The 18,155-nt window shown below is 47.6% G+C and overlaps 1 protein-coding gene across 1 annotated transcript in view; it reads left to right on the plus strand.

Annotated features, from left to right (window-relative positions):
- The window catches only part of DENND4A (DENN domain containing 4A), a 306,249-nt gene that overhangs the window by 73,759 nt on the left and 214,335 nt on the right, over positions 1 to 18,155 (plus strand). Inside the window, exon 2 of the mRNA XM_082255258.1 lies at positions 8,478 to 8,810. Within this exon, the coding sequence (XP_082111384.1) occupies positions 8,478 to 8,810 (333 nt within the window). The remainder of the gene's footprint in view (positions 1 to 8,477; positions 8,811 to 18,155) is intronic.

An 18,155-nucleotide genomic window follows, 5' to 3' on the forward strand; every position in this document is an offset into this window, starting at 1 on the left:
GTCAATGTATTCCTAGTGACATTGCAAATGCAATGCCTTTGCCTGCACCGGATTGCATGATAACACAGTACTGTGCAATCAAGTCGCAGTGTGTTTCCTTTTCCTTTTTCCTATTCCTTTCCTTTCTCCTTTCCCCTTCCTTTCTCCTTTCCCTTCCTTTCCCTCATTTCCTTTTCCCTTTTCCCTTTTCCTAATGTCCTTTCCCTTCCCTTCCTCCCTCCCTTCCTTTTCTCTTTTTCCTTTACCTTCCTTTTCTTTTTCTTTCCCTTTTTTTTTCTTTTCCTTTCCCTTCCCCTTTCTTCCCTTTCCCTTCCCCTTTCTTCCCTTTCCCTTCCCCTTCCCTTTCCTTTCCCTTCCCTTTTCTTCCTTTTTACCTTTCTCTTCCTTTATTTTCCCCTCCTTTTCCCTCCTTTTCCATTTCCCTCCTTTTCCCATTTCCCTCCTTTTCCCATTTCCCTCCTTTTCCCATTTCCCTCCTTTTCCCATTTCCCTCCTTTTCCCATTTCCCTCCTTTTCCCATTTCCCCTCCTTTTCCCCTTTCCCCTCCTTTTCCCCTTTCCCCTCCTTTTCCCCTTTCCCCTCCTTTTCCCCTTTCCCCTCCTTTTCCCCTTTCCCCTCCTTTTCCCCTTTCCCCTCCTTTTCCCCTTTCCCCTCCTTTTCCCCTTTCCCCTCCTTTTCCCCTTTCCCCTCCTTTTTCCCTTTTCTCTCCTTTTTCCCTTTCCCCTCCTTTTTTCCTTTTCCCCTCCTTTTTTCCCTTTTCTCTAGCGCTCATTGACAGACGTAGTCCTCGGTGATACACCACCTTCGGGTTATGTTGCCTCCACAGGAGCAGGACTAGACAGGAAATTAAAAAGCTCTGGCCACACCCTAGGGGCAGTCCCAGAGGGTATATCCTCTCTCTCTCTCTGCCTCAGCAAATCAGTTATTTTCTGTCTAGTTAGGAGTAAGGACCTAGATACCTTGCTGGGATCTTAGGTCCTGGCAAGAATTTTTTTCTTAAAGGATTTTTAGACAGCTTTTTTTCTCCAGTGTTCCTGTGAGATCTTCAAGCAAGAAAGCTGAACTGGGCGACGGGCTGGATGTTGAGATCCGGTGGTCACCCCAGTTCAGCCTACGAGCGCGTGCAGGCCATAGCTCCGCGCTGGGTCGGCCGCGACAAAGTCCCATTAAAAGGACTGAACCCGCGAGTTAAACGTCTCGCTGAAACGCCAAAGACCATGAGTCACGGCGTCCGTATCGGTCGACAGCCCTCCCGCCCCGGTGGAGAGGGGTACTGTCAGGAGTTGGTGCCCGCCTGGTTCCGGTATGGTGAGTAGATGTTCCCCCTTTTTCCCTGACGGGTTTTGTGGTGAACGCGGGCCCCTCTCTGTATGGTAAGAAAGAGTCCTTTCTATCCTATAACATGTCACAAATCCTCCTACTTTGAGTGTGATTTTATATGCAAAAAGCCAGGAGGCTTGGTTTGGGAGCTAACAATCTATTGTATACATGTTTTAAAGATGTAATCTGTGGCATTCTGGGAATCTTATGGGTTAAGTATAAGCTACCTACCAGTCAGAAGCCACGGACATGTAGACTGCCTTCCAAATCAGATCTCCAGCTATTAGCAGGCCTCCCGAACGGCCATGCGGTCCGCCAGGGCCGGTACCGCCAACCACGCCATATCCCCATGCAGAGAGAGTGTTGTGTGCCCTGCAGCACACCGCTAGTCAGTACAGGCCGCCGCCATTTTTTTTGCTGGATCGCACGAGCCGCCATTTTGGCGTAGCCTCGTGTCTCCAGCATGGGGGCGGCCATGTTTGAGGTGATCCTACACCTCGTGGAGCTTGGGGGAGGCGCCGGAAGGCGTGCAGAAGGGCGGAGCCGCCTCCTTTCTTCCTGGGCAGCCAGCCAAAAGACTTCCTGTTTGTCAAGACAGCGCTGTAAGCTGTTGCAGTTTAACTCTGAGCATCAAGTGGTGAGCCTGGGGGTCTATCTCTCTCTCTCTCGATCGATAGGGATCCCTAGCAGGTAACACTAAGGGGCTTTTTGTGGCGCTGGGGGTCAGAAAAAAAAAAAAAAAAAAAAAAGTTTTTTTCCTTTGAATTATATTATCCAGGAAGTAACTGGAGTTATTATGGACCCTGCCACACATATTCCCCCACCTGTTTCCCTCGAGGGGGCCTCGGGACCCGCCGGTGCACAGAGTATAGAGTCATTTACAGCAATTTTGGAGTCTATGGTGGCTCGGGTGGAGGCGGCCTGTCAGGGACGGGGGTCAAGGAAGCGACCCCCGCCTACCCCTATACCATCTGACACCTCTGACTCAGATTCAGAGATGGTCACGGCAGTTGCAGGTTCCTCTGCAAGGGCTGTTATCCCAGGTAAAGCCCCCTCAGACAGTGAGGAGGACGCTTCTTCTCCTGCTATAATTCAGGAAGAAGCATTGGTGGACGCACTAGTTGTGGCAGTGCAAGAAACCTTAAAACTTGAGGCTTTACCGGCAGAGGCAACTGAAACAGAGAGGCCTTTTGGTACTAATAAGCCCATCAAGACGGCGAAGGCTTTTCCTGTACCTAAATGTTTTGGTAATCAGATTAAAGGAGAATGGGAGCATTCTAAACGTACCTTTACTATTTCCAAGCGTATTGCTAGACGCTATCCGTTTGAGGAATCCATCATTAAGAAATGGACGGTACCACCAGTCGTGGATCCGCCTATTTCCAGGCTGAATAAAGCCACGGTTATTCCAGTGGAGGACACTTCGTCCTTTAAGGATCCGGTGGATCGAAAGATAGAAGCAGAGTCCCGCACTATCTTTTCTCTGATAGGGTCAGCATTTAGACCAGTAATTGTTATTGGTCTAGTTTCCCAGACACTTACGGAATGGGCGAAAATGGTACGCCAAGATCTTAGGGGAAAAGATATTCCCCAGGAGACATCTGATTTGATGGAACAGATCATACAAGGGCTACGGTTTATCTGTGACGCAGCCTTGGACACAACTCCCTTATTAGGGCATGCATCTAAGACAGCGGTGATCCTCAGACGTGTGCTGTGGTTAAAATGCTGGTCAGCTGACCTAGGTTCCAAAAAGACCTTGACCAATCTCCCTTTTCAGGGGAATCGTCTATTTGGGGCCAACCTAGATGAAATCATTAAGGATGCCACTGGGGGCAAGAGCACTTTTTTGCCACAGGCTGCAAAAGCTAAGGGACCTCGCAACAAGCGAGGACCTTTCTTTACCGCCCATAAAGGACGCCCGGCTGGTACTAGCGGGAAAGGCAAGACTCCTCCAGGAGGGTTCAAGAAGGGCTGGTCGGACAAGCAGAGGACCAACCCAGCCAAACCCGAAGCAAAGGAGTACACAGCCTGAAGGTGCGCCCCCACCCGGTTTCAGGGTGGGGGGGACGTTGTCACCGGTATTCAGGACATTAGATCGAGTATCAACCACTACTACCGGTGCGATTCTTCCCTTCCAACATTTAAGTACCACAGGAAGCGGTAGTTACCGTTCCCTGAATAGATCTTTTCCTTTACCTTTTCCTAAGATTAGTCCCGATACCTCACAGGAATCGGATCTGGTTGACCAGATAGGCCAAGTAGCCTCTAGTCGGGTGACTTTGGTCCCTGAGGTTCAACCAGAAAAGGTCACCTTTCCTGATAACTATCAGGTATCTGATAAATGTGTGGAAACAGAAAACGACCAGACTTTCTCGGATGGTCGGGGCCAGATAGCTCTAGGGACGCCTGGTTCAGATCCAATCAGCGCCAGTGGTCCTAGAAATTCTAGGCTGGCCTCCTCAAGCCGGCCTGGCCGACTTGGACATGTTAGTCGTAGACGTTCCGTGGGAACTTCGTCTCAGGGAGTGTCTGTGGTCTCAAGGACCAATTTACCTTCGTGCTTTACAGTCGCTGGTTTTAATGGCCTGGCCATTGAGACCCAAGTACTGAAGGACAGAGGTTTGTCTACTTCAGTCATTCCTACCCTTATTAAAGCAAGGAAAGCGACTTCCAGCAAAGTCTATTATCACACATGGAAGACTTATATTGCGTGGTGCGAATCTTTAGGATTTCCTCCACGTACCTATTCGGTGTCTCGAATATTGGCCTTTTTGCAACAAGGGGTTGAGCAGAAGCTAGCCTTGAGCACCATCAAGGGTCAAGTTTCAGCATTAGCAATCTTCTTTCAGAAGCCTTTAGCTACCAAATCCTTGGTGCGGAATTTCATCCAGGGGGTGCGGCACCTGGCTCCTCCAGTCCGCGCGCCCTTACCGCCCTGGGATCTTAATTTGGTTTTGTCGGTTCTACAGAAACCTCCCTTTGAAAACATCAGGGAGATTCCCTTGCTTACTTTATCCCAGAAGGTGGCCTTCTTGGTGGCTATTACTTCTGCTCGCAGGGTGTCAGAACTGGCTGCATTATCATGCCAGTCCCCATACCTAGTGATTCATAGGGATAAGGTAGTACTTCATCCTAAGCCATCTTTTCTTCCTAAGGTGGTTTCAGATTTTCATCTGAATGAAGATATTGTACTACCTTCCTTGTGTCCTCAGCCCAAGCATCATCGGGAACATGCGTTGCATTCCTTAGATGTGGTTCGGGCAATCAGGGTATACCTGAAAGCTACGGAATCATTCCGTAAGACGGATTCACTTTTTGTGATCACGGATGGCCCCAGAAAGGGTTTGCCTGCATCTGCCGCGACCATTGCCAAATGGATTAGACAAACGGTGGTACAGGCTTATTCTATTAAGGGTCAGAGTCCTCCGTTCCCTGTTAGGGCGCCCTCCACTCGAGCGCTCAGTACTTCCTGGGCCTTTCGCCATCAGGCGTCAGTGGTCCAGGTATGTAAGGCGGCCACTTGGTCGTCGGTACATACCTTTACAAAATTCTATAAGATTGATGTGACGGCATCGGCGGATGCCTCATTTGGCCGCAAGGTTTTGCAGGCCTCAATTTGAGGAGACCGGTGGTCTACCTCGGGTTTTTTCTGTTTGAAAAAAAAAAAAAAAAAAAAAAAAAAAAGAAAAATTTTTTCTCTCTTTTGTTGAGTCTCATCATTAAGGATGAGCATTGTAAACTTCTAGTTGGCACCGGTTGGGCCTTCTAGATTGGGATTTGATTTCATTTTCCCACCCCTCAGTTGTGATACTGCTCTGGGACGTCCCGAAGGTGGTGTATCACCGAGGACTACGTCTGTCAATGAGCGCTAGAGAAAAATGGATTTTTGTAAAATCTTACCGTAAAATCCTTTTCTCTTAGCTCATTGACAGACGTAGTCCCCGCCCCTCTGTTTTTTGAGTTGGGTTGGGTTAAATCTCTAAAGACTGCTTTTTCACATAACTGATTTGCTGAGGCAGAGAGAGAGAGGATATACCCTCTGGGACTGCCCCTAGGGTGTGGCCAGAGCTTTTTAATTTCCTGTCTAGTCCTGCTCCTGTGGAGGCAACATAACCCGAAGGTGGTGTATCACCGAGGACTACGTCTGTCAATGAGCTAAGAGAAAAGGATTTTACGGTAAGATTTTACAAAAATCCATTTTTCCCCTCCTTTTTTCCCTTTTCCCCTCCTTTTTTCCCTTTTCCCCTCCTTTTTTCCCTTTTCCCCTCCTTTTTTCCTTTTTCCCCTCCTTTTTTCCTTTTTCCCCTCCCTTTTTCCTTTTCTCTCCTTTTTCCCCCTCCCTTTCCCTTTTGCCCCTCCTTTTCCCTCTCCCTTTCGCCCCCTTTCCCTTTTGCCCCTCCCTTTTTCTCCCCTCCCTTTCCCCTTTTTTTCTCCCCTCCCTTTCCCTTTTTTTCTCCCCTCCCTTTCCCTTTTTTCTCCCCTCCCTTTCCAGTTTACAGAGATGACGCAAACCATTTAACACTGACAGGGGCGCTTACAATGATCAGTATTTATGTAAAACCTTTCTCCTGAAAGGAAAAAAACTGCTGTAACTGATTATAAGATGTTAGTTGGAGTTTGGCTTCAGCTTATTAGTGTATTTAGATCTGCTAGTCCATCTGTGCTCCTTCATCCAGAGTGGGGGCGCTCTAACACAGGAGGTGTGCTACTGGTCAGATCAACAGGTGAAAACAGAGGGGATAAAGCCTTAAAAAAGAAAAAGAGTTCTAATGCAGCCACCACAACTAATGATTGGTAAGCTGCAATATATGACAATTTTGGGTTTAATACCGCCGTAATGCCTTTGCGCACATTAAAGATATTTTGACATTTGCATCTTTTCTGTGGTTTTAGGTTGTTTGATGAGCTCTAGACTGGACTGTTGGGCTTGGAAGACCAGAGACCAGACTCCCAGCCCAAGGACCGGTTTTCACCAGAACTCGTGTGTTTCCCAAGCCGCAAGCGGATTGGGTGTGCGATTTGCTGCGAGTGTCAATGTATTCCTAATGACCTTGCTAACCAGAGCGATTCCCTGCCCCGGATTGCATGACATTGCAGTGCTGTGCAATCCAATCACAGTGTGTTTGTAGTGAGTAGTGAATGCACAACAGTGCGATCCAGTGCGGCTTCAGTCCATTCAATTACAGTCAGGTCCATAAATATTGGGACATCGACACAATTCTAATCTTTTTGGCTGTGCTTTAGCTGCAGAATTTCAGCTTTAACTGTTGTGAAGGGTGTTTTCTTCACCAGGGAAAGAATTCTTCGGTCATCCACCACAGTTGTTTTCCGTGGTCTTCCGAGTCTTTTGGTGTTGCTGAGCTCACCGGTGTGTTCTTTCTTTTTAAGGATGTTCCAAACAGTTGATTTGGCCACACCTAATGTTTCTGCTATCTCTCTGATGGGTTTGTTTTGTTTTTTCAGCCTAATGATGGCTTGCTTCACTGATAGTGATAGCTCTTTGGATCTCATATTGAGAGTTGACAGCAACAGATTCCAAATGCAAATAGCACACTTGAAATGAATGAACTCTGAACCTTTTATCTGCTCCTTGTAAATGGGATAATGAGGGAATAACACACACCTGGCCATGGAACAGCTGAGCAGCCAATTTTCCCATTACTTTTGGTCCCTTAAAAAGTGTGAGGCACATATACAAACTGTTGTAATTCCTACACCGCTCACCTGATTGGGATGTAAATACCCTCAAATTAAAGCTGAAAGTCTGCAGTTAAAGCACATCTTGTTTGTTTCATTTCAAATCCATTGTGGTGGTGCATAAAGCCAAAAAGATTAGAATTGTGTCGATGTCCCAATATTTATGGACCTGACTGTAAATTGGCTGATAATGACACTGCGTCAAATAGCACATGGATCGGACAGGAATGGGGACCGATTTCTATGCAGTACAGGTGTAAACCGGCCGTTTTCTTAATGTAGCTCATTTTTCATGTGGGTGCAGAAATGTGTGCAAATTACACGCACTACACACCCACACATACGCCATATTATCAAAAGTATTGGGACGCCTGCCTTTACACGCACATGAACTTTAATGGCATCCCAGTCTTAGTCTGTAGGGTTCAATATTGAGTTGGTCCACCCTATGCAGCTATAACAGCTTCAACTCTTCTGGGAAGGCTGTCCACAAGGTTTAGGAGTGTGTCTATGGGAATGTTTGACCATTCTTCCAGAAGCACATCTGTGAGGTCAGGCACTGATGTTGGACGAGAAGGCCTGGCTCGCAGTCTCCACTTTAATTCATCCCAAAGATGTTCTATCGGGTTGAGGTCAGGACAAGTTCCTCCACCCCAAACTCACTCACCCATGTCTTTATGGACCTTGCTTTGTGCACTGGTCCAAATCATTCGGTGGAGGGGGGATTATGGTGTGGGGTTGTTTTTCAGGGGTTGGGCATGCCCAGAAGCTGTTTAGCAGGAAAAGACATGCCTGCACCGGAAGTGACAAGCGGGGCCGGTGCAGGTGCATTGACTCCTGGGAGCGATGACATTCAGCTCCCAGGAATCATCGCTAGCCGGAAGAGACGGCGCGGGCCGCGGCCGCAGAGGGAGGAAGAGGAAGGAAGATGAGTATATTTTCTTCTATAACAAGGTAAGTATACAAAAAAAAAAAAAATCGGGAGCATCCATTTCTTTTTCAGGTTTATGTCAGCAAGCGGATGGCCCAAAGTCATTTTTGAGGCCGGAACTCCGCTTTAAGAGGCAGCAGTATCACCTTCTGAATGCCTTTCAGCCACTCTGTGAAAAGCAATCCCTCGCAGATCGCTTTTTGCAGACAATGCAAGTGTACACCGGACAGGCCTGTGGAAGCAATGCTGTCCCAGCACCCAGGATTGGCAGCTATGATATCCCACCTAGGAGGACTAATCACACCCAGCTTTTTTTTTCTTTCCCGTGTACATCACGGTTATGGGCACAGTGGTAATCCCCATAAACAATAAGGGGGTTTTTCAAATAGTTTTTTGGAAATTGCAGTGAGATTTTTGTATGGACACTTCCTTATTGAGTAATATTTTGCTTCTAAACTTTACAATGACGACACAAGGAAATGATCATCTCCTGTGAATGTGACGATTTTCTCTTGGTGTCTTTCAGCTCTCCTGTCCAAACACGGAAGATGATGGAAGACAAAGGACCCCGGGTCGCTGATTACTTTGTATTTGCCGGACTAACCGATTCATCAATACCACTTGAAGAGGAGATCCACTTTAATGACGCCTGTCATAAGATAGCTAAACCAAAGGAACCCATCACAGATGTTACAGTGATCATCCGATCCCTGGGGGAGGAGGTGCCCCAGGGATATGTATGTATGGACACTACCCCAACCGGACTCTCTGCCGACCTCAATAATGGGAGTATCCGAGGACCTCAGATATATTTGTGTTATAGGAGAGGAAGAGACAAGCCTCCCTTAACAGATTTGGGGTAAGATCCACTGTTTTATGTTTTGTTCCTCCACCGAGCCTGGCGCTGCCAGTCTTTAATGTGCTGCCTAGGGCTATTTTTTAACCACTTTAAGACCGGAAGGATTTGCCCCCTTAATGACCAGGCCACTTTTTTCAACTTGGCACTGCGTGACTTTAACTGACAATTGCGCGGCCATGCAATGTTATACCCAAATTAAATTTACGTCCTCTCTCCCCCCCCACCCCCCCACATAGAGCTTTCTTTGATCACCTGTGCGTTTTTTGTTTTTTTTTGCTCTATACACAAAAAAAGAGCAACAATTCTGAAAGAAAAAATAAATAAATATATATATATAATATTTCACATTCTGCTATATAACATTCCCAAAAAAAAAATGTAAAAATCAAAATTTCTCTATCGTCCATTGACAGGCGCAGCTCTTATGCTTCTTCAGTATTGGGTTATGCGCCATCTACAGGAGTAGACTAGGCAGTGAAAAGTTTTCACTCGACACGCCTATAGGGGCTGTCCCTCACGATATAACCCCAGACACATTGTGCTCTCATACCAGTTTCTTGCTGCCTAGTGAAGGAGTAGGACCTAGGTTTCCTGCTGGGACTTCGGTCTCAGTTTTTATATTCTTTTAAGAATGTTTGTTTATTTCTCTTTACTCACTATCGCTAGCTAGTGTCAGGGGGATCCTCCTGGTGAATTACAAGCGACAGCCGGCTGCGGTTTCCCACTGGATAATCTAGATCATTACGGTCTCCCAGCCTGGCCAACGAGTTTGAGCAGGTTGTGGTCCGCCCAGGCCTCGCCACGACGGAGCCCCGGTGGATGGGGATGAGCCTGCGAGCGGATGCCTCACTTGGACTCATCAATCTGGAACGCCCTGAGTTGCAGCGTACTTCTTGTGGCTGGCACTCAGGGTGGGAGTTGAGCTATTTTGGAGCAGAGCCCACCCGGTCCATGGTATGGTGAGTGATACAATACCTCCCCCCCCCCCCCCCCCCGTGTCCATGAAGCAGACCTGTGAGGGGGAGATGTGGGCCCACTCCTGGGGATAAGAGGGCTGTGTTTTCTCTGAAAGATCCCCCAGGCCTATCAGGACAGGCCCTGCCCTCCCTGGTCCCGCTGGGGGAGCTATAGTCAGCGTCTGATGCCTGGGGGGGGGGGGGGGGGAGGTTAAAAATATTACCTTGTCCTGGGGGGTCCCTTTTAGGTTGATTCCGTGGTGGCCTCATGCCTGGGTTCTGAGTGCATGGCAGCGTTTTCGACCGCCATTTTAAGTGTGGGCATAGGCTCTCTCTGTGTAAAGGCAGCGGCCATTTTCCCTTAGCTTCCTATACTTTACCATTGCCATCATTTTGTTACACAGGCAGTGTTCGGCCTCTAGTGATATGTCACTTCCTGTCAGACGTTTTTCATGCTGGAGATTGACTACAGAGCAGCTGCTTCTCAGCGGTGGTAAAGTAAGGGGTTTTGTTCCTTTGGGCATTCCTCGTGCACACTTTGCTCCTGCCATCCTTAAGGGGGAACTCCGGATATAGCACGGTATAGCGGTGCGGACCGCGATCGCGATTTAAAGGGACAGTGCGCTCCTTTTTTTTTTTTTTTCTACAATTGGAAAATGGAGTCTCATGGTGAAAATTCCCCCTCAGACTCTATTTGTGCGCATGCCGGACCATCCGGATTGCAATCTGTCAGGTCTCTGTCTGCAGCTTTAGAAACTCTCGCGTCAAAGGTGGACCTTGTGATGAAACAAGTTGCTACCCAAAAACGGCCTATGCCTTCTCAGTCTTCTGATTCAGAGCCTGATATGGTCGCCACGGACAATTCCATCCTTGAGGGATCTCTGTCCTCGCAGTCAGATGGTGAGGAGGATGTGTCGTCTTCGGCTGCAGCGCGGGAACGCGCTATGGTGGAAGCACTAGTTTGTTCAGTGAGGGAAACATTGCAAATGGATGATGAGCCCACACAGTCAGGAAAGCGGGTAGTTTTTGGCTCCCGCAAAGCCCAGAAGTCGGGTCAGGTGTTCCCTTCTCCCGAAGACTTTCATGATATTGTGAATGAGCAACGGCGCATTAAGCATGTGCTGGTGGCACTAAAGCGTTTTAAACGCCATTACCCCTTTGCTGACTCAGTCTCAAATCGTTGGACAGTGTCGCCTAAGATGGATCACCCTGTTTCCCAGTTGAACAAATCTACAGTGGTTCCTGTGGAAAACTCCCCGGAATTTACGGACCCGGTGGACAGACGATTGGAATCCCTTTCCCGCCACCTAAATTTGTTGGCGGGCTTGATACTTAAACCCGTATTCGCGTCCGTCCTTGTTTCTCAGACGGTTACTGCATGGGTTAAGGTACTTGGGGGTAACTTGAACGCTGAGATGGTTCCCCCAACTCTACTTGAGCTCACGGACCAGATGGCCCAGGCCATGGTGTACCTGTGTGATGCGGCTCCTCTGGTTGTCAGAGTGTCTGCGGTGAGGATTGCCATACACCGCATGGTGTGGCTGAAGAGCTGGTTGGCGGACCAGGCTTCTAAGAAGGCCTTAACTGATCTCCCATTTTTGGGTAAGCGCCTGTTTGGTGACTCTTTGGATGAGAGTTAATCAAGGGTCTAACAGGGGGTAAGAGTACTCCTCTCCCGCAATCCTCACAAGGCAAGGCACCTCGCAGTCAGCGGGGGCCTTCTTTCATGGCTCACAGGCGTTTTTTTCGTGTCTCGGGCGCAAGAGAAATGTAAACCATTCAGAGCCTCTGGAGGGAACAAGAAGGCTTGGTCGGGTAAGCCCAAGACTAGCCAGTCTGGTTCGGTTGACGAATCCTCCTCTGCATGAAGGGACGCCCTCACCCAATTCGGTGGTGGGGGGACGTCTGCGTTGCTTTCAAGAACCCTGGACGCCTCTGATTCAGTACAAATGGGTCCACAAACTAATTAGTCCAGGATACAAGATCGAATTTTGGTCTCGCCCAGCAGACAGGTTCTTTCCATCAAATCTCCGTCTATCTCCGCATCGATTTGAAGGATCCCAGGGAGGCAGTGCAGGATCTCCTTGCACGGGGAGTGATTGTGCCGGTTCCTCGGCAGGAAAAGTTTCGAGGTTTTTATTCAAACCTGTTCACAGTGCCCAGAAACCCAGAGTCTTCACCAAGGTTTTGGCCCCGGCTTTGCTCCGCAAAAAGGGGATTGCGTTCCTCGGATATCTGGACGATCTCCTGTTGAGAGCAAGGTCTCATCCAACCCTGTTAGGCGACCTTTCAATCACGGTTCAGACCCTTCAGGAGTTTGGGTGGACCATCAACTTCAAAAAATCTGCGCTGACTCCGTCATTACGCTTGAATTACCTGGGTATTATTTTAGACTCCTTTCTGGCAAGGGTCTTTCTTCACGGGGAAAAACTTCTTCAGATTTTGCAGAGCGAGATCAGGTTGGACCTCAATTCTGGACCTCAAGATGCTGAACTGCTTGTGCAGGTGCAGAAGTTCAGAATGGAGTCTGTTCGTATGGTGGTGGCTTCCCTGCATCAGGGGGCTATTCTTGCCTCCAACATCAGGGGCGCTTACCGTCCCATTCCAATATGTGTCGGTCACCAGTGCTTCCTCTGCTTTGCCGTGGAAGAGGAGCATTATCAGTTTGTGGCGTTTACCCTTTGGTCTCACTTCCGCTCCCTGGGTCTTCACGAAAGTGCTGGCCCCAGTGCTAGCATTGTTAAGTCAGCAGGGTATTGCGGTCCTGGGCTACTTGGACGACCTTCTTCTGTGAGCAGTGTCTCCTACTGTGCTGGTGGAAAACCTGAAGATCTCCATACGGATCCTGAGGAAGTTTGGCTAGATTCTGAATCTTCAGAAGTATGCCTTGGTTCCTTTGACAAAACTAGACTATCTGGGTCGGACTCTGGACTTGGCCTTAGCCAGAGTACTCCTTCCTCTGGACAAACTCCAGAACCTTTAGGCTGCAATTCACCTCCTGCTGGCCAGCAGATGGTCATTCCTCCGGACTTGCATGTGAGTGCTGGGCCTGATGGTGTCCATCTTCGAGGCGGTCCCGTTTGCATGATTCCATACGAGGTCCCTGCAAGGGAAATTTTGACCAAACCCAAATATGTCAATCACCAAGGGGGCACAAGAAGTGTCCTGGAGGTAGCCGGCATTCTCAGGTGGGCAGAACATTCGTTCCAGCCCTTTCCGCCATACACATTCCCAGGGTTGAAAACTGGCAGGCGGATCACCTCAGTCGGCAAGCGTTGGACCGGGGGAGTGGTCTCTTAATCTGGAGGTGTTTCATCAGTTGTTTCTCCAGTGGAGCACCCTCGAGGTGGATCTGTTGGTGTCTCGGCTCAACAGAAAGGTGCAGAGTTCATGGCACAGTCATGGGATCCTCTGGCAGACGCCCTGTGGGGTCAGCATCGTCTGATTTTCGCCTTCCTTCATCTCAAGCTTCTGCCAAAACTTCTACGCAGGCTCAAGGCAGAAGGTTTTCTGGTTATCTTAGTGGCCCCAGCCTGGCCTCGCCCAGCTTGGTACGCTGATCTAGTGTGGCTGCTCACCAACGTTCCTTGGAAGCTTCCTCTCAGGGAGGATCTGCTGTCCCAAATACCGATCTTCCACCTTGCTTTACAGTCTCTGGCTTTGACGGCTTGGCTGTTGAAAGCCAGGTACTGAAGAATAGGGGTTGGTATGAATCAGTGATTCCAACGCTGTTAAAAGCTAGGAAATCTACTTCTAGGAAGATCCACCATCGTACGTGGAAGACGTACATTGTGTGGTGTGTGTCTCCTTGGGGTTCATCCTCGCTCTTTCTCGGGGACTCGGATCTTGACCTTCCTTAAGGAGGGGGGGGGGTAAGGGGGTTGAATAGAAATTGGCCTTGAGTACCATCAAAGGCCATGTGTCAGCTTTGCGGTCTTCTTTCAACGACTATTGGCTACACACTCCCTGGTGTGTACCCTTCTTCAGGGTGTTTGCCATTTGGTTCCTCCAGTGCGGTCTCCATTGCCACCTTGGGACCTCAATTTGGGGCTTTCGGTCCTCCAGAAGTTTGCCTTTGAGATTTTTTGGGAGATTCCCTTGTTGACGCTGTCTCAAAAGTAGGGATGCACCGAAATTTCGGCCACCGAAATTTTCGGCCGAAAATGGGCCTATCCCATTTCGGCCGAAAATGGGTTAAAATGCCGAAATTAATGGCCGCAGCGCAGGTTTGAAAAGTCCCTGATTCTCCCGTCCGTAGGATAGGAGAATCAGTCTGTTCAATTAGGTGCCGTGGCTGCAGCAGAGCGCAGCGTCTGTGACACCTCGTCTATCACACAGCAGCGAGCAGTACTCCCCCCCTCCCAGACACGGACAGGAGAGGAGAAAGACACACACAGCTCATCCTCCTCCCCCTCCCACCCCAGTTTTTCTGTCTGCCCGGGGCCGCCCACTCTCCTATCTCGGCGTATGTGCAGGACAGAGAGGGAGATGTGGGCGGGAAATATGCAGAACAGCAAGCAGCTACGTACACATTCCAAGCCTCATGAATGAAATCTGAGCCATCCTCTTTTTTTTTTTTTTTTTTCTCTAGCAAAGCGTCCACATGACAACCAGTGAAACTAGTTGTTAAAACTCTTGGGCTATCTTGACCAGTATCTGCCAAAAGCTCCCTGTCTTTGAACTGAAAAGAAGCAGTGCAGAAATGGCATTAACAAACACCAAATTATTCCAAACACAGTTCAATTACTTTGCTGTTTGTAATTAAGTTTATTCTAATGTTTGAAATAATGTCAGTTTTTAAGACATGTACTTTATTTGAAGGTTACCCTGAAGCAGCAAATTTACTTTTTTACTTTGTATGTATACATAATGTTTCATTTAAGTTTATGCAATTCTGTGTTCTATAGGAACATAAAAATAAATCTTGCATAAAAAAAAAAAAAAAAAAAAAAATTAACCCCTTTTGTACTGCATTAGTGTAACCAGTATCAGTGCAGCCAGTGTTAATTAACACTTATACTGGTTGCACTAATGCAGCACAAAGGGGTTAATTAACTGCCACTGGTCGGTCACTAATGCATCAGTGACCATAAGTGGCAATACATTAACCCCCTCATGCTGCATAATACAAATACCTTTGGTAATTAAATTAACCTCTTGCCAACCCATCACAATACATATACTGTGACAGGGTGGCAGCGACAGGTGTACGTCGCTGCCTGTTTTTTGTGTATGCCCTGTTCTATCTAATTTAAAATTATTTGGGGGAAAAAGTCATTTTCGGTTTCGGTTTCGGTTTTCGGCCAACGGCATCCTGCATTTTCGGTTTCGGTTTCGGCCCAGAATTTTCATTTCGGTGCATCCCTACTCAAAAGGTCACAATGAAGACATTATGTTGACTGCCGGCGTTATCAGGTGGTTCTTCGCCCCTGTCCGTCACTCCTTCCAAAGGTTTTCTCTAATTTTTTTTCTTTTGAATGAAGACATTGTGTTGCCTTCCCTATGCCCCAGGCCAAAACATCCTAAGGAAATTGCCTTGCATGCCTTGGATGTGGTTTGGGCAATAAGGGTGCACCTGGCAGCTATGGAGTCTTTCAGGAAGTCTTTTAGGAAGTCAGACTCTATTTGTACTTACAGATGGGTCTTGGGCGGGGTTGTCCGCTTCCTCTGCGACCATTCCCAGATGGATCAGACAGACGGTTATTCAGGCCTATTTAATCAGGGGCTAGGTTCCTCCTTTCCCTATCAAGGCGCATCCTACTTGGGCGCTCACTGCCTTCTGGGCCTTCTGTCATCAGGCGTCGGTGACGCAAGTTTGCAAGGCGGCCACCTTGTCGTCGGTGCACATTTTCACAAAGGTCAAAGTGGATGTGTTGGCATCTGCGGATGCCTCTTTTGGCCGCAAGGTTTTGCAGGCTGCTATTTAGAGGACTTGGCCCTCTTTAAGGGTGTATTTTTCTTCAGGGGGGCTCCAGTTGTTTTGGTTGAGCCCCTGTTGCCTGGTTGGCTACTGTTTTTAGCCTTGGAATTTTTTTTACTGTTCCCACCCCTCACGTTTAACACTGCTTTGGTACGTCCCAATGCAGCCTTTCTCAACCTTTTCAACACAGAAGAATCCTTGAAATAATTTTTTGGTCTCGGGGGAACCCCTGCTAAATATTAAAAATCTACAACTCATGACACATTGGTGTTACAGTCAGTGGGAAGAATTCTCCTTCCTCTTGTCATCATTGGGAAGAATTACCCCCTAACCAATGGCTAAAAGGAACAATGGTATCAATGGGAACTTATCGGAGATGCAGAAATTGCCCATTGCTCAAGGACCCCCTAGCAACCTCAGGAGGAACTCTAGGGTTCCACCAAACCCTGGTAGAGAAATCTTGTCCCTATGGTTTAAGAATATCAGGATTGTCCATCTATGAAAAAAAATAGAAAATGGTATTTTTGACTTACCGTAAATTCCATTTCTCTGATGTTCATTGACGGCCACAGCACCCACCCCTCTGTGGAGTTGTATTTTCTCTGACACTGCTTGTAACAGAACTGAGTACCTATAGCAGAGAGAGGTGGTATACCCCCTGGGACTACCCATAGGCATAGCCAGACTTTTTTTTTTTTTCTGCGTAGTGTCCTACTCCTGTAGGGGGCAGTATAACCCAATGGTTAAGCATATCAGGAGCTGTGTCCATCAATGAACATCAGAGAAATGGATTTTACGGTAAGTCAAAAATCCCATTTTTAGTGCACACAAACACAATATAATACCCCCTTTTTAAAGCGGAGTTCCACCCAAAAGTGGAACTTCTGCTTTAGGTAGTTATAACCCCCTGACATGCCACATTTGGCATGTCATTTTTTTTTGGGGGGGGGGGGGGGGAGCGGGTACCTAGTTTTGACAGGTACCCGCTCCCACTTCCGCTCGGAGCGTCGCGGCGCCCTGAGCGGAAGTTCTCCTCTCCCCCTCCCTACCTGCAATCTTCTGGGACATGTCGGAGGTCCCAGAAGATTGCCGGCCAATCATGACGCGTAGCGCAACTCGCGCATGCGCTGTGCATACCCGGCTGTGAAGCCGAAAACTGTCACAGCCGGGTGCCCACACCAGTGATTCTGGCGCCGCAGAGAGGGAGAAGAGCGAGGCTTTGGGCGGCCGCATCGCTGGACCGTTGGACAGGTGAGTGAGTGTTTAGGCTGGAACTCCGCTTTAAGTATAATATAAAAGATAATATTGCATATGGTAAATAGATACCAAACCCGTCAAGACTCAACTGTACATGCCTGTGAAATGGTGACACTACAGTAAAAATGTACTGCATCTGCAACCATGATCTTGGTGTAACCCCTTGCTGACCGAACGTATATATGTGTGCGGTGGTTAGCAATTGGTTAAAGTTGCAATCATTAAAAATGAGACACAACCTGGGTGGCTTTGTAGTTACCGTGTATCCTTCCAACAAAATACAGCTCATCCTGCTTCAACTTGTTCTGGAAGAGTAAAATGTTTTTTGTGTGAACATCAGATTTTCTTCAAATGCTTGGCCCTATAGTGCTGAAGTATTCTATGCCTAATGCTAATGCTGTGTTTTTACTCTGCGTGATTCCCATGTCAGTGCTGAGCCAAATCTGCCTTTGATGTACTACAAGCTCTGAGCTTTACATCTGCTATTTCTACAGTCATTTGTCTTTGACGTGTGGCGGTAGCTGGGAATATAACCAAATGTTACAGTGCCTTGAAAAAGTATTCACACCTGAAATTTTCCACATTTTGTCATGCTACAACCAAAAACGTAAATGTATTTTATTGGGATTTTATGTGATAGACCGACACAAAGTGGCACATAATTGTGAAGTGAAAGGAAAATGATAAATGGTTTTCAATATTTTTGACAAATATGTGAAAGGTGTGGCGTGCATTTGTATTCAGACTCCTTTACTCTGAGACCCCCAAACTAAAATCTAGTGGAACCAATTGACTTCAGAAGTCGTAAAAAGAGTCCACCTGTGTGTAATTTAATCTCAGTTTAACCACTTAAGCCCCGGAAGATTTTACCCCCTTCCTGACCAGGGGGTATTTTGCGATTCGGCACTGCGTGACTTTAACGGACAATTGCGCGGTCTTGCGACGCTGTACCTAAACGAATTTGGTGTCTTTTTTTTCCCACAAACAGAGCTTTCTTTTGGCGGTATTTGATCACCTGAGCGATTTTTTGATCATGCGCTATAAACAAAAAAAGAGCGTACATTTTGCAAAAATAGCAATATTTTTCACTTTTTTTTTATATGAAATTCCCCCCCAAAAAAATGTAAAAATCAAAATTTTTTAACATTTTCGGCCAATTTGTTTTATGCTACCTATGTTTGGTAAAAAAAAATGCAAAAAGCGTATTTTGAT

The sequence above is a fragment of the Pelophylax lessonae genome (genome assembly GCF_965119305.1).
Source record: "Pelophylax lessonae genome assembly, chromosome: 4".
NCBI classification, from domain to species: domain Eukaryota; kingdom Metazoa; phylum Chordata; class Amphibia; order Anura; family Ranidae; genus Pelophylax; species Pelophylax lessonae.